At 37.7% G+C, this 13,850-nt stretch overlaps 1 protein-coding gene across 2 annotated transcripts; it reads left to right on the forward strand.

Annotated features, from left to right (window-relative positions):
- The first annotated feature begins 4 nt into the window (after positions 1 to 4).
- On the forward strand, positions 5 to 13,222 carry TRIP13 (thyroid hormone receptor interactor 13). Of its 2 annotated transcripts, none has more exons than XM_036404499.2 (14): positions 5 to 266; positions 417 to 519; positions 2,089 to 2,254; positions 2,550 to 2,679; positions 4,713 to 4,768; positions 6,458 to 6,548; positions 7,792 to 7,864; positions 8,801 to 8,864; positions 9,117 to 9,203; positions 9,996 to 10,102; positions 10,752 to 10,905; positions 11,087 to 11,199; positions 12,345 to 12,414; positions 12,992 to 13,222. In XM_036404499.2, exons 2-14 carry the CDS (start codon positions 428 to 430, stop codon positions 13,085 to 13,087), a joined length of 1,299 nt encoding a protein of 432 aa, XP_036260392.1. In that variant the 5' UTR covers positions 5 to 266; positions 417 to 427; the 3' UTR covers positions 13,088 to 13,222. The 2 variants fall into 2 exon arrangements, with proteins under 2 accessions (XP_036260392.1, XP_036260393.1); XM_036404500.2 differs by having other exon boundaries at positions 5 to 152.
- The last annotated feature ends 628 nt before the right edge of the window (positions 13,223 to 13,850 follow it).

Consider the following 13,850-nt stretch of genomic DNA (forward strand, 5'->3'; position numbering starts at 1 on the left):
AGGAAGATCCGGGTGAGGGGCCGGCCCTGCCTCGCCCAGCGCGCCCTTTACAAACAGCGGCTGCTGCAGTCGGTGCCTGGTGCCTCCGGGTCGCCCGCGCTCGCGATCTCCGTCGTCCCGGCGCGTCGCTTCCAAGGCCGTGCCTGCCTGAGGTGATTCCCTGTCCCCAGCGCTGAGGCGGGTGCAGCCGCCCGCCCGCCCGTCCGTACGCGCGACCGCGCTCGCGGCGCGTCCTGAGCCTGTCGTCATCTCCTGAGGGAGGGAAGGTGCGGATCCCGATCCTGGTCCTGATCACGTACCTGGTCTTAGCGGGGGGCGGTGTGCACCTGGACGGGACACCGGGAAAGGGCCGTCCGTGCTGTGGGCGTGTAGCAGTCGCTGGAAGTCGCTTCTCTTTGGTATCGCTTTTCCCCTAGGAGCGAGAAAGATGGAAGGCGCTGCTGGAGATTTGAAGCAAGCTCTCCCAAACGTGTGTGACAGCGTTCAGATCCATGTAGAAGTTCACCAGAAGTCGAGCAGGTCTCTGATCAAAGCGTTGCTTGCTGCCGCTTGTGTCTGTTTCCTCTCGGCCTCGTTCTACGCATCTCCAAGAGCCCTCAGGACCCAGCTCTGCCTTCTCTGTGCTCTCCCGGGAGTTTCCTCACCTGTGTCTTTTCCTAAGATTGAGCAAATACACTTTGCTCAGTTTCACCTTGTGGGTCATGTCATCCAGTCTCATAGCGAAGTTGTTGGCCACGTTACGGGTTTGCCCCAGTTTATCCTTGTCTCTGTTGTGTCTATGCTGACAACTGCTCACAGTACTCCAGATGTGGTCTTACAAAGCCAGTGGATGGAAACACTGCTCTCCCTAACATCTGCAATCTTGGTAGCACAGCCTCAAAAGGTTGTTCTCATTAGTAGCAGGGGCACACTTGACTTATTGCCAGCTTGTCCACCCAGTACCCACGGGCCCTTTTCTGCAAAACAGTATGTCATTCAGTAGGCCTCTGATCTGTTCTGTTATCTGGGCAGTGGGTGGAGAGCTAAGATTTCATGTTTACCTTTGCTGAACGTCAAAAGTTTCCGGTAAGAGCATATTGCCAACCTGCAGAGAGGTCCCTCTGAACAACAGCCCCGCCCTCCAGAATACTGAAAGTTTTCCTTGTTTTGGTGATATCCATAAACTTGTTGCAGTCACTTTCAATCCCTTTGTCAAGGATGCAAAAACAGTGCTGGTCCCAATGCTAACAGCATCACACTGCCTTTCCCCACCCAAGTTACTGACAGCTCTGCTTAATCTTTGTACTAATCACAGCCCTCTGAGCTAGACAGTCCAACCCTCCTTGTCTATTTATCCAGTTCTTATCTTACTGTTTTGGATGTCTTAAGGATATGGGAGAGCACATCCGAGACATTAGAAAAATCAAAGCATAAAATACACACTGTGCTATTTTTGCCAGGCTTAACAGAGAACTGAGGATTTGCACTGGTTCTAGATGAGTGAAATTGCAAAATTAAGTTAAATCTTCAAATGGTATTCCTTTTCCTGTAGTTTTTGTCTCTTCTGGAATTCTCCCTATATTGTGTCCCCATCCTGATGTTTCAGCTGTCCTGAAAGCATAATAGAGCTTCCAAGCTAAGCTTACCAAATTCAGTCTGTAGCTTGGCTCTGAGTCTTTCTGGGTTTCCTGCTGAAACACAGATTGCATAACTGCTTTCCATTCTTGAAGTCTTCTAGCTGTCTCATTCAGTATCCCCTGATACGACCTCAGACAGAGCAAATAGTATTATTTGGATTATGTCTTTTAATGCACAAATTAAAAACAACTGTCCAGCTTGTTGCTTTTGCAGACAGACTTAATCTGACAGGTTCTTTTTTCCTGTAGAATGCTGGAGGAGGATTGAGTGGGTTTGGGATTTTTTTGTGTTAGTTGTTTTTTTAGGATTGGGGGTTTTGTTGGTTGGTTGTTTGGTTGGGTTTTTTGGTGTGTGCAAGATAGAAGCTATTTTCCGTGAAAGCCTCATGTATGAAATAATGCTTTCCAACAGTAATTCAAATTGCCTTATAAAGGTCAATGCCATAAAGTAATGATGTTTCTTTCTTGTTAGTGTGGCCAAGAAAGAAGATATTAGGATGAGTGTCTTAAAGCTGTTGAACAGACACAACATCGTGTTTGGTGATTACAAGTGGACAGAATTTGACGACCCTTTCCTTAACAACAATGTGCAGTCTGTGGCAATTGTGGACACGGACCTGAAACTGAAGGACAGACAGGTATTCCTGGTCAAGAACGTGCACCTCTGTTTATGTGCCCCTGAACTAGTTGTAGGTGGACTTCTGGTACCCCAAGGGCAGAAGCAAGACAAGGTCTGTAGAATGATGTAGTATCTTAGGCTGACTAGTATAACTAGGAAAAGGTGGCAAATTTTTTTTTACTGCTTATTAAGGTCTGAAACAGAGATAGTAGGCTTCAGAGATAAATGCCAGCTGAGAACTGTAACTTTCTTTTGTTCAACTGGCTTTAAATGAGAAATATGACAGGTAACAAATCTTTTTATGTTCATTCTAGCCTATTGACCTGAGCACAAGCAGTCTTTCTCTTCATGTTTTTCATCTGAATGAAGAAGGACCAACCTCTGAAAACCTGGAGGAAGAGAATGATGATATCACTGCAGCTCACCACTGGGTGCTACCAGCAGGTACCTGTGTAGCATTTCTGGGAGCTCTAGAACAATAAAGAAAATATTGCAAAGGCTAAAATTGTTTATAGTTACCAATAAAGGTACTATTTGTATTTGTTGTTTGTCTATATAACAAATATGTTTGGAGTTTTTTCTTTATGGAACAAATATATTTGGACTTTTTCCTTTGTGGTTTTGACTGACGTGCTGCAGATGATTCCAAAACACATCCTTTATTTCTGTAATACTTGTAGATGTGTGGAAATAACTGGTCTTGTGGTCTAAAATGTGTAGTCATAATCAGAAGCATGCAAGTTTTTAACACTGGTGGTTGCATTCCAAGTTTTTTTTAACTTGAAGATCCACAAGAAGCTTATGACTTTAAATATTCATTTTACAGAGCCCACTGCTGGCTTCCAGCCCCCATGACAGTACTGCTTTTATAAACAGTAACAAAGTAAAAGATTTAGTCTTTATCTTATGCTTTTATAAACAGTAACAAAGTAAAGAGATTTAGTCTTTATCTTCTGGAGAGGAAAAATCAGGCTTTCCTCTGTGATAGAGCCAGACCTGCCTGTTACTGTCCTGTGCTTGGGGAAATTTGATTCTCTGCCTGAAAGGAAAAGCACAAGTGTGAGCTTTAGCTCAGAGAGACAGTAATTTTGAAACATTTCCTACTCTTTCCATGTTGTGAAATGCCTTATTACATTAGTTTTCAGGAAGAATTAAATCTGATACATTGACATTATTGTCGCAGTATGCTAAAATCAGGGTGACCCAGCTCAGCGACAACAGAGGTGCAACAGACCCCCCCCCCCCCCCTTTCAAGCTCTGCAGAATCCCAGCTACCAGTAGAGGTTTGGCACAGGAACAAAAAGACAGCAGCATGGGTCTTGGGGTAGAGCTGGGGTGGCTTTATTTGGTGGTAATTTCCCTTGAGTTTAGGACTCCAAACAGCCAAGACCTTGACTCGAGGTTAACAGGAGTTTTTATAACATTTGTCGGGAGGAGGGGTTTAGGGTAACAAACCAACAGGGATATGGTTGGGGGGGGTCTGAGGTGGGGTAATTCATACTTAGACCAATGAAAGAGCACCAGGGAAGGGAGTAACTTGGGTTCTAAACAATGGGGTTCCAAGTAGAGAGGGCAGGTTTGGGGAAGGATTGACACCTAGGGGGAGGAGGAGTAAGGAAGGTTCTGGGGAAAAGGGTAGGGAGAGGAGGGATTGACAACTTGGAAGGGGAGGGGTTTGAAACTTGGCAGGGAGTGGCTGGGTAACAAACGAAGGACTGACACTTAACCGAACTGAATAACAATGAGGGAGCAAGTCTAAATTTAGAAACATGAGATGCAAACCTGGGCCACTCCAAAGGCAAGGGGAGGACAACACAAAGGGATTGTAAAAAATCACAAATTAGATAGTGAGCATGCCAATAAAAACTAAAGAAAACACACTGCAGCAATTATTGCCACAATTTTGTGGTTTATAGTTGTTCAGTCTTTTATGCTTTTCTTTGCTGAAAGTTAGAAGCCAATGGCTAGGAATGATTGATAATCAAATGACAACTTTAGGCTTTTATGCATTATTCAGCTACATGGTTTTTTGGTCCTCTATATCTTGATGTTATAAAAAAAAAAAGGCAAACTTGAATGATAAAATTTGCCTTAAAACCCTCCTCCTACCACTAGTTTTCATTGCTTCCTTGATGAAATGTAAGTTCATCCTCTACTGAGAATGGAAGGAATGATATTTTTCTTTCATGTTAAGAAATTAACATTAATTTATTGTCACAGATATTGGAGGAAATAGAAGCTGGGAAACTGCTGAATTTGTCTGTTAGAAAGTGGTGTTTGCATTTTGAGAAAAATTAAGTTGAAAAGTTGAAAAACTTTTTTTTTCCCCACAGATGCTTTACTTGCTTTCATATACGTGTTCTTAATTCTTCATTTTAGTTGAGCATAATTTGAAAACTGTTTTGTGCTGCAATGATGAGTTACAGGTTTCCAGATTGATTTATACTAAACAGGTATATAATATATTGCTTTTGCAGCTGAATTCCATGGCCTTTGGGAAAGTCTTATCTATGACACTGAAGTAAAATCAAATGTAAGTTGGAAATGAACAACAATTAAAATTGCTTGAGAAGAAGTAAGAGCTGAAATTAAACCTGTTTGAAGTTTGCTGCATCCTATGGAGATATGGGTGCAGGCTGGGCAGAAGGGAATGGGAGTTTAACTTTGTTTCTGGCAGCAGCTAAACAGTTAATGGACTTGGCAGTAATGTAGGCAAGCAGGGCTGCTGTTCGTGCAAATGCTTATTCAGTGATTTGACCAAAGCTGAGTGCCTTGCCACTTGAATGCTGGCAAGACATTGGAAAGAAACAAAACACTTCCATGGGGTCATTTTCTAGCTTGAAGATCCCGTGCATTCATCAGAGGTTGTGATGATAACTGCCAGAGATTGTAGAACAGTAATACGGTAATCTGAAATTTAGTAATTGTGATGCAAATAAAACCCACAAATAGTTCAATTCAGCTTCTAACTGAAGTTCTTGGACACATAATTAATTCATTAGCTTATTTGTAATACTATAGATACAGTATTTTCACTTAAGTCTTTATAACCAAATACAGAAAAGCAAAACATTCCAGTGATGGTACTTCTTAATTGATAAGGTAAAAATCAATTAATACATACACATTTGTGTAATTTATGGAACAGTTTTCAAAGTCATCTGTGAAATGACAAGACTTTCATTAGACTTGCTGGTGTACTAAATAGCAGCAAGCTGATCACTGTTGAGTGTAAGTGTATATGGGTAGAAAGAAATGGTTGCTTTTAATGGCTAAAACTTGAACTACTACTGTAAAATTGTGATAAATCTTCCTTTAAACCATGGGAATGCCTGAGCATGTTTGGGTTCTATGGGCTCTGAAATAGTTGCTGTGAATTTTCAAAATAGCACAGTGAGAATTTTGACAAATATGTGGATTAAGTTCAGTTGTTTTTGCTGTTGTGTGATTGCTCCATCTCAAGCATGATGCACCATTGCAGGAGCACCACTGTATTGTCCCATCAACATGCAGGGATCTAAAGCTCGTTACACGTAAGAGCAACAGAAGATAATGTGGTATCAGGTGTTATAGGTAAAAGTCATTATAGATTCACACCTGAAGTTCATATTCATTTTATTGAAAGAGTTCTCTACTTCCTAATTCTAGATAATTCTAAAATGAAACTGCAGTATTTTTAGAAGCAATCATTCCAGGAAATACATGCAACTTCCATTATTTGGAGGAATGAATTAATCTACGAATTCCTTGTAGAAGCTAATACAAATGCTTCAGTAAAAAGGAAATAAATGTGACAGGAAATGTTTTGTTTGGTGTGCTGACTATAACAAACTGTACAAATGTATAGCTGTACAACACCTAAACAGGACCCAGAATTTGAGTCTTTGATTCTCTGTGCTTAGGCAGCTTGTGTTTTACAGACACACAGTACATGGGACAATGAAAAATAAAATCAATTTTCCTTCCTTGAAGCATTTAATTTATCCATTTAAAAGTTCTGGAACTCCATTTGTGCCAAGTACATGCTATTCTTATTCTTGAGGGCAGGACAGAAATGAATTCCCATCCTTTGCAGAAATAAATTTGAGTAAAGAGATGAGCTCTTTTTTTTGTTGTTGTTATGAGTATACACAATAGACATCATTAGAGATTGATTCTACTTGTGGTTGTATTTGTTATTATGACTCTAATTTGTGTCTTTCTATCTGTCCTCTTCATTTAGTTACTCGATTATGTGACGACAACATTATTATTTTCTGACAAAAATGTTGACAGCAACCTGATATCATGGAACAGAGTTGTTTTGCTGCATGGTAAAAATGATCTGTTTTAAGCCAAGTAGATTCACTGGCCAGCTGTTTATACTTTCCTTCTGGAAAGACTTGTACTGCAATCCTATGTAGTGAAATGAGGTGATATGAAAGCAGCACCTCAATAGTACAAATTTGGATGAAATGTAATGTCAGGGTCAAATCAATGTTCACATATTCTGTTTTGCATGGATTTAAATTCTAAAGCTTACAGTGCAGTGACAACTATGGATTTCTTAATTTTAAGTGATACTGTTGCATTTTTACAGAATGAACAAAAATAATGCAGATACTGAAGATACTAGGAGGCATATATTAGTTAAACTTCTATTGCAGTACTAAATTTTTTTTAGTTATAGCTTTTTAAAAACTTTGGGGAAACTGGGAAGGCAATCTGTGTTGTGTTGTTGACACTGTTCTGTTGCCAACACTTGCTAGTTTAGTTACTTTTAGTTATTTTAGTGAAGCTGAAATCTTCAGTCAGTTCTAGCTCACTGTAGAGGTTGTACCACAAACGAGATTAGCATCAACTGAATCAATTTTCTTGCAAAGTGCATCTTGGACTGATTTTGTCATCAAGACTGGTATTCAGAAATAAAAGGTCATAGTGGAAATATTTGTTTGTTGTACTTAAGTTACAACTGTCATTTTACTTCTACAATTTAGAAGCTTCTTTTTTAGATATTTTTATTTGAAAGACTTTATTTCAGACTCATACTCTGGTAATTGTGCTTGTACTTGCCTCTTTGGAGGAAGTCTTTGTGGCTCTTCCATAGGATATAAAGTCAAATCCAAAAGGTTTGTCTCAGAGTATAGTTCTCAAGATGATCTGGGTTTCCCCAAGGAAGAAATTTCTGGGAGAGTGGACAGCTGATCAAACTGATTGTGATATGTTTCTGTTTTCCATGTTAAAAGAGTGCGTTTCAGGAAGATACAAGTTTGAGCATAGCACTGATTATAGAGAATGCTGATGAGGTTTAGCCCTGCTGGGGTGATACTCTGCTTCTCTGGCTGTTGAGTGTTTTAACTTTATGGTGTCTGCATACATATAGAATCCAGCATTAGCTCTAGGATTGTAGTCAAGGAAGCAATTTTCTCAAAATACTCTAGTGTACACAATCATTATTTGTTGTGATTTTACTCTACAATTAGTGCTGTAATGAAATAAAATAGTTAAAAATCTGTTAAATGTCATTAACAATATAATGCAGACTCTGTGTAATATATGGATCTGATTTCAAATCAGGCCCTCCTGGAACTGGGAAAACTTCTCTCTGTAAAGCATTGGCTCAGAAGCTGACAATTCGACTGTCATACAGGTGATTTTTTTTGTTTGGAAAACTTTCACTTTAGCTTACTATACGTAGTTGTTCTTTTTCATTAGCCCAAGTATATCTCATATTTATTTTCAAGTAACTTGTACTTAGTGCTATTATATCTTCTTTTTTGTAGTGCACGAGGCTAGCAATAAAATTGATCTGCTAGACTGATTAGGATATTTTAAGGCCTTGTAAAATGTGTAAATAATTGTCCCAGGTGTGTTAAAGACATTCCAGTGGCAGTACAGTGATTTTTGCCCACTTTGTACATCAATGATTATTAAAGGGCAGAGGATCAAGGAGTATTTTGGTTTTTGTATCTTCATGTTTGATAGAGCCTGGTTTTAATAGGTAGTGGTTTTTTAAACTAATTTCTTTTGTGCTTGGATTGTCTGAATGCTGCAATCTGCAGAGGTCAGTTTGTATATCAGACAGATCATAAGAAATAGCCTAAAAGTTCATAGCAACCTAACAAATCTATATTAAAAAACCAAAGATATAAAATAAAAGGTGTAGCATAAATAATGTGTATTTGCATGATCCTACTCTAGTCCAAACTGAACATATGAAAATCATAAGCTATATAATGTGTGGTTGAGATACTTTGTCACTTCTTGCTATACTGAAGAAAATCTTACACAAAGAGAAGAATGAGGCAATTATCATGGTAAGAGTTACTTACCCTATTCTAATGAGGAAATTCTAATAGCAATTTAATATAAGAATTCTAGTTACATTTTCAGCAACATGACAAGTTCCAGCAACAAAAATAATATCAGTAAAATATGTATTATATTTTGAAAGGTAAGTAATTTAAAGTACTAATTCACAGAATTCCAGGGTCAGAACATCAGGAATGACACTTACAGAAGTTATTGATATTTCTGATTTTTATTTAGAATGGAGTTGATACTTCTTTTTCTCTTCATACTTTAGGTATAGGTATGGACAGTTAATTGAGATAAACAGCCATAGCCTTTTCTCTAAATGGTTTTCTGAGGTATGTATTGATGTACCTAATAAAATAAGCTACATATTTTAGAAAATACACTGTAATTATTCTGTTTAGCTTGTTTCCTAAATATGTGCACCAGAGATTGTTCAGAATAATTAATATATTTGAAAATGCTTAAAGAGAAGTTTTTTTAGAAAGTTGTTTTAAAACCCAGGCATTTACACCTTTAAATATGATAAGCCTTAGAAAGTTGTGTGGTAAGGAAATAGTCAACATATGCATATGGTGTCTTTCTAGAGCGGCAAGCTTGTAACCAAGATGTTCCAGAAGATCCAAGAGTTAGTTGATGACAGAGATGCTCTTGTATTTGTACTGATTGATGAGGTATGATTCCAATAGCATTGTTATGCATAAAATGTAGCATAGAAAGGAAATGGATGGGAAGGAGCTGCAATAGTGCTCATTCATAAAGAACAATAAAAGCACATTTATGCTATTTTGTAAGCTACATGATTGTGCAGATGAGTGAACTTTAGTCTTGACTGCTGCAGATTTGAGAGGTTTGGAAGGAACATAGTGTGACCTAGCAGGCAAATTCCAGCTGAAAATGAATTGAAACCTTTCTTGGTGGAATTTCCCTTGCTGCTGTATGTTTACATTATATTGTTTCAAACTTCAAAGTAGCCCAGATTTGTATTGTTTAGATTTTTTGTAAAGCTCTAAAAAATGTGAATCTGCTTCAGATCACTGTTGTTAGATTTTTTTCAAACTTGCATACAAAACTTGCAACTTAGTAAGTATGTACCTTATATAGCTTTGTCATATTGGAGTTCCTATGGGGAATCTCACTCTAAATTCAACCTATTCATTATTCTGGTGGTGTTCCATTCCTCCACCTCCAGAATTTAAAATGCAAATCAGCCTCCATTCTGCTGTCCAAAAAGGAATTTTCCTCACTACACTTTACTTCCTTGACATGCCTTTCTTTTTCCCTGGAAATTCCTACCTAACAAAAGATTTTGAAGAAGTTTTAGATAGTAGGCACAGGAATCTGAAGGTGTGTTGCATGGGTTACTTGTTTGCTGCCAGGACTCCAAAAGTGCAATCTTTTTGTTTTTCTTGGTGTTTGGTGATTTTGTTCTTGTTGTTTTGGTTGATTGGTTTGGGTTTTTGTAGGTGGAAAGCCTCACAGCAGCTCGCAGTGCCTTCAAGGCAGGCACAGAGCCTTCAGATGCTATTCGTGTGGTCAATGCTGTACTGACACAAATAGACCAGATTAAAAGGTATTGTTTGCATATTATTGCAACAGCAAAAGGTAATTGACAGCTTCAGTATTCCTATTCCTGCTAAATTTCAATTCCTACTTGGAATACTAAACCAGATTAATTAGTGAATAGTTATTCTTTGTTCATTTTGCTAATCTTGAAAAGAAATAGGAGTAATCCAACAGAATATTTTACATGTACCTGGATGGACAATCAAATCTATGGACAATATGCTTCCCCTAACGACAGAGAGAGAAAAAGGACAGAGCATCATCATGTCTGCTTGGAGAGCAGACATCAAAATTGAAATGTAAAACATGCTGATTAAAGGTTCACATTTACAATTCTTTTCATAATCTTTTTTCTGTGTGTCAGAAGCTATGCCAGTAGATTCTAGGTAGTTACCATATATCATTTCTGAAATAGAATTAGAGGAACTGTGGATACTTGGGAAACAGCTGAAGGAAAGACACTATGCATTGAAATAGTCTGGTAATACCTGGCCAAGAGCTTCAGATAATTTAGTGTAATTCCTGATTGACAAGAATGATGTGACAGTTTATTGCATAAAATTATTTGAAGCATAAGAAGGAAGGTACCAACTTGCCAGTCATAAAAGGAGATAAATCTTTTACATGTGACCTAAAAATCTATTTTTGTCTTGAAGGTATCCCAATGTAGTTATCCTGACTACTTCAAATATTACAGAGAAAATTGACATGGCCTTTGTAGACAGGGCTGACATAAAACAATACATTGGACCTCCATCTACTGCAGCAATATTTAGAATATATCTTTCTTGCCTGGAAGAACTGATGAAGGTAATACTTGAAAGCAAAACTGTAAAATGCCATATTTTAATAAATTGTGCATTTTAATCATACTTCCTAAGTAACAAAAATATGTAAATTTCATTCCTTTTCTGTATTTCCACTCTTACTGTAACATTTAATTTTGAATGCATTTATTTTTCATACAACAGTTTGTAACTCTCGTTTCTAGTGTCAAATAATATATCCTCGACAGCAGCTTCTGACACTCAGAGAGCTTGAGATGATCGGCTTCATAGAAAATAATGTGTCAAGGTTAAGCCTTGTACTGAAAGATATCTCAAGGTAAGATTCTGAAATTCTACTTTTTTCATACATACATACTGAGTTGTGGAATGATGTGTAAAAGTAACCAAATTTCCCAACAACTGGAGATCTGAAACAGCTCATTTTTTTTTTCTGTTTGGGAAAGTGCAAAAACCTTCAGGGGACAAAAAGTGGAAGCAATCACAATTTGCTAACATGTCTTAGTCTCAGATCTGGCTTGGTCTAGTACTGCTTGTGGTTTTTGCTCTGCCATTTGAAGTCCTCTTGACAAGTTGCTGGCTGGATTAGCCTTAGTTTTCAATAGATATTGGGAATTGTAATGCACTTTGGCAGAAATAGCATGTGCCTTAGGTCCTGCTAAGAAAGTGTTTTGAAATGTCTTGCCATCTGCTAGATCAGTATTCAGTGTAGAGATATAAGTGGACAGAAACAAGGGGGAGAGGAATAAAGTGTAAATAGATAGTGTTGTGGTTTGCTGAGTATGCTGGTAGAGCAAATGGTCTTTCACTGCAGCATAACAGTTCTTGAAACAATAAAAATTATATTCACAATATCAAGCAATGTTTTTTTCCAAAGTGCAGATCCCTATGGAACAAAATAATATTCATAAAGTATGCAAAGTGTGTTTTCTTTCTGTTCGTGAAGTATGCAGTCTTAACTAGTGAAGAGTGAAGTAAAAGCAAGTAAGTTTTTCCAGGCACGGAGGTTTGCATTTTATGTACACAGAGCAGTGCTTGGAGAAGATGCTAACATATACGAAGTGGGTGAGGTGAAGAAAACTGTGTAAATGGTAGGTAGAAGGAGACAGGCAGTACCCATAAGGACCAGCACTCAAACCAGTTTTTTTCCCAGTCCTTCCAAAAGTGGTTGTGTCCATACCATGCTGTGGTAGACATCCCCCCAAATTCATGAGATTGGCACAACAATGTGAAGGGCCTGATGTAAGCATTGGCAGGCAGCTGTGCCTGTGCTGCTGCTGTGTAGCCTCCCATAAGCAGAATTTGTCTGTTCACTTCCTGCTAAAAGAGCTGCAAGTGACCTACTGAATTGTCATCTGAAGTTCTTTTGGAGCAACTTAATAGAGAAACACAGAAAAAGGAAAGGCCTCCTTTTAAGAGTGGATATTTAGCATTTAAGCAGCACTTGTCTCTGTTTTACCATAGAAAAAGTGAAGGTCTTGGTGGCCGGGTCCTGAGAAAGCTTCCTTTCCTAGCACATGCACTTTATATTCAAGTAAGTTTATTATATTCAAGTGAGTTTATTCTATTCATTATATTTTGAGTTGAGTTTGAGACAGGCAGAAAGACATCTGAACACTGCCTGAAGTGAAAGATTAGTCCAAACCTCCCTTTTAATCAAAACTGCACTTGTTTCTGCAGCTTTGTAGACCAAAACAATTATGTGTTGTCCATAATTTAGAACAGGATGAAGAAGACAGGTGGGATTGATCTGCCCAAGAGCATTCTACTTTTGCTTAAATAAATGAACATTAATATTGGTGCTCTTATAATTTCTTGCTGAAAAAAAAATTCCCCAAACCACTACCGCTTTATAAATAATAATTTGTTAAAAACCTTTTTCTAAGCAAATATACAGTATACAGTATTGTGACTGAAGAGTTTGCACAGGTTGACTTTGAGTTTGCTGTGATAGCCGAATTTAAATAAACTTGCAGTTTGGTTTGTAGAATCTTGCAATTTTTGTAACGTGAAATTAAAATATTTCTCTTTTAAATACTGGGACTTGTATGTAAAATACTATGTCTGCCTATTGCCTTGGTGTGTCTAACAAAATGTTCTCTTATTTTCAGTCCCCGAGTGTCACAATGGCAACTTTTCTTCAGGCCCTTTCACTTGCAGTAGACAAACAATTTGAAGAAAAAAAGAATCTTGCAGACTGCGTGTGATATGCTGCTGTTTTGTAGTTGACTGTATTGTTATATTTTTTATACAAGTTGTGCTACTTTTATGCATTTGTAAAATGAAATGCATTTTTATGCATTTGTAAAATAAATGCATTTGTAAAATAAAATGCACCTTAAAAAACCTGGAATGCCTCATCTGGTTTTTCAAGATATTCATTAATAAACAACTAAGGAAGTTCACAGCATATTTTTTGAAACCTTTATTTCAAATGTCAATAAAAAGATTGTAAAAGTTTTTGTTTTAAGTCAGTTTCCATCTTTTGCCATTACTAAAAGTGGGCAGGCTTCTATTCCCAGTTTTTAATCACTAACTTTCTATCCATGCATCTGAAACAACAGGCATGAAACTGGGAAGAATTCAAAGTGCTCAGGGAGAGACCAGATCTTTCATACTGACATCTCTTTATCTTGATATTTAATATAAATTATTATGGGTTTTAATTACATCAGAGTCAAAAATTTAAAATCAGGTGATCATGTAATTGTATTTTGTAAAATTTGGGGGTTTTTTATGTTTTTGAAAGGATGTGAACCTCAGTGGACCATGTTTTCTCCATGAAGTATAACTACAATGTTTTATCTTTAAATGCAAATACATTTTAGTTATACTTCAGATATAACAGATAAAACATTGTAGTTATACTTCATGGAGAAAACATGGTCCACTGAGGTTCACATCCTTTCAAAAACATAAAAAAGAGAGACGGGGACTTTTTTAGAGGGTGTGTAGTGATAGGACAAGGGG

The sequence above is a fragment of the Molothrus ater genome, chromosome 1, assembly GCF_012460135.2.
Source record: "Molothrus ater isolate BHLD 08-10-18 breed brown headed cowbird chromosome 1, BPBGC_Mater_1.1, whole genome shotgun sequence".
Classification (NCBI taxonomy): Eukaryota; Metazoa; Chordata; class Aves; order Passeriformes; family Icteridae; genus Molothrus; species Molothrus ater.

Bases quoted from the DNA above. Each gene is read 5' to 3' on its own strand.
- TRIP13 (XM_036404499.2), top strand. From the start codon at position 428: ATGGAAGGCGCTGCTGGAGATTTGAAGCAAGCTCTCCCAAACGTGTGT. The intron at 2,680-4,712 runs GTACCTGTGTAG...TTGCTTTTGCAG, and splicing joins CCACTGGGTGCTACCAGCAG to CTGAATTCCATGGCCTTTGG. The intron at 6,549-7,791 runs GTAAAAATGATC...ATTTCAAATCAG, and splicing joins CAGAGTTGTTTTGCTGCATG to GCCCTCCTGGAACTGGGAAA.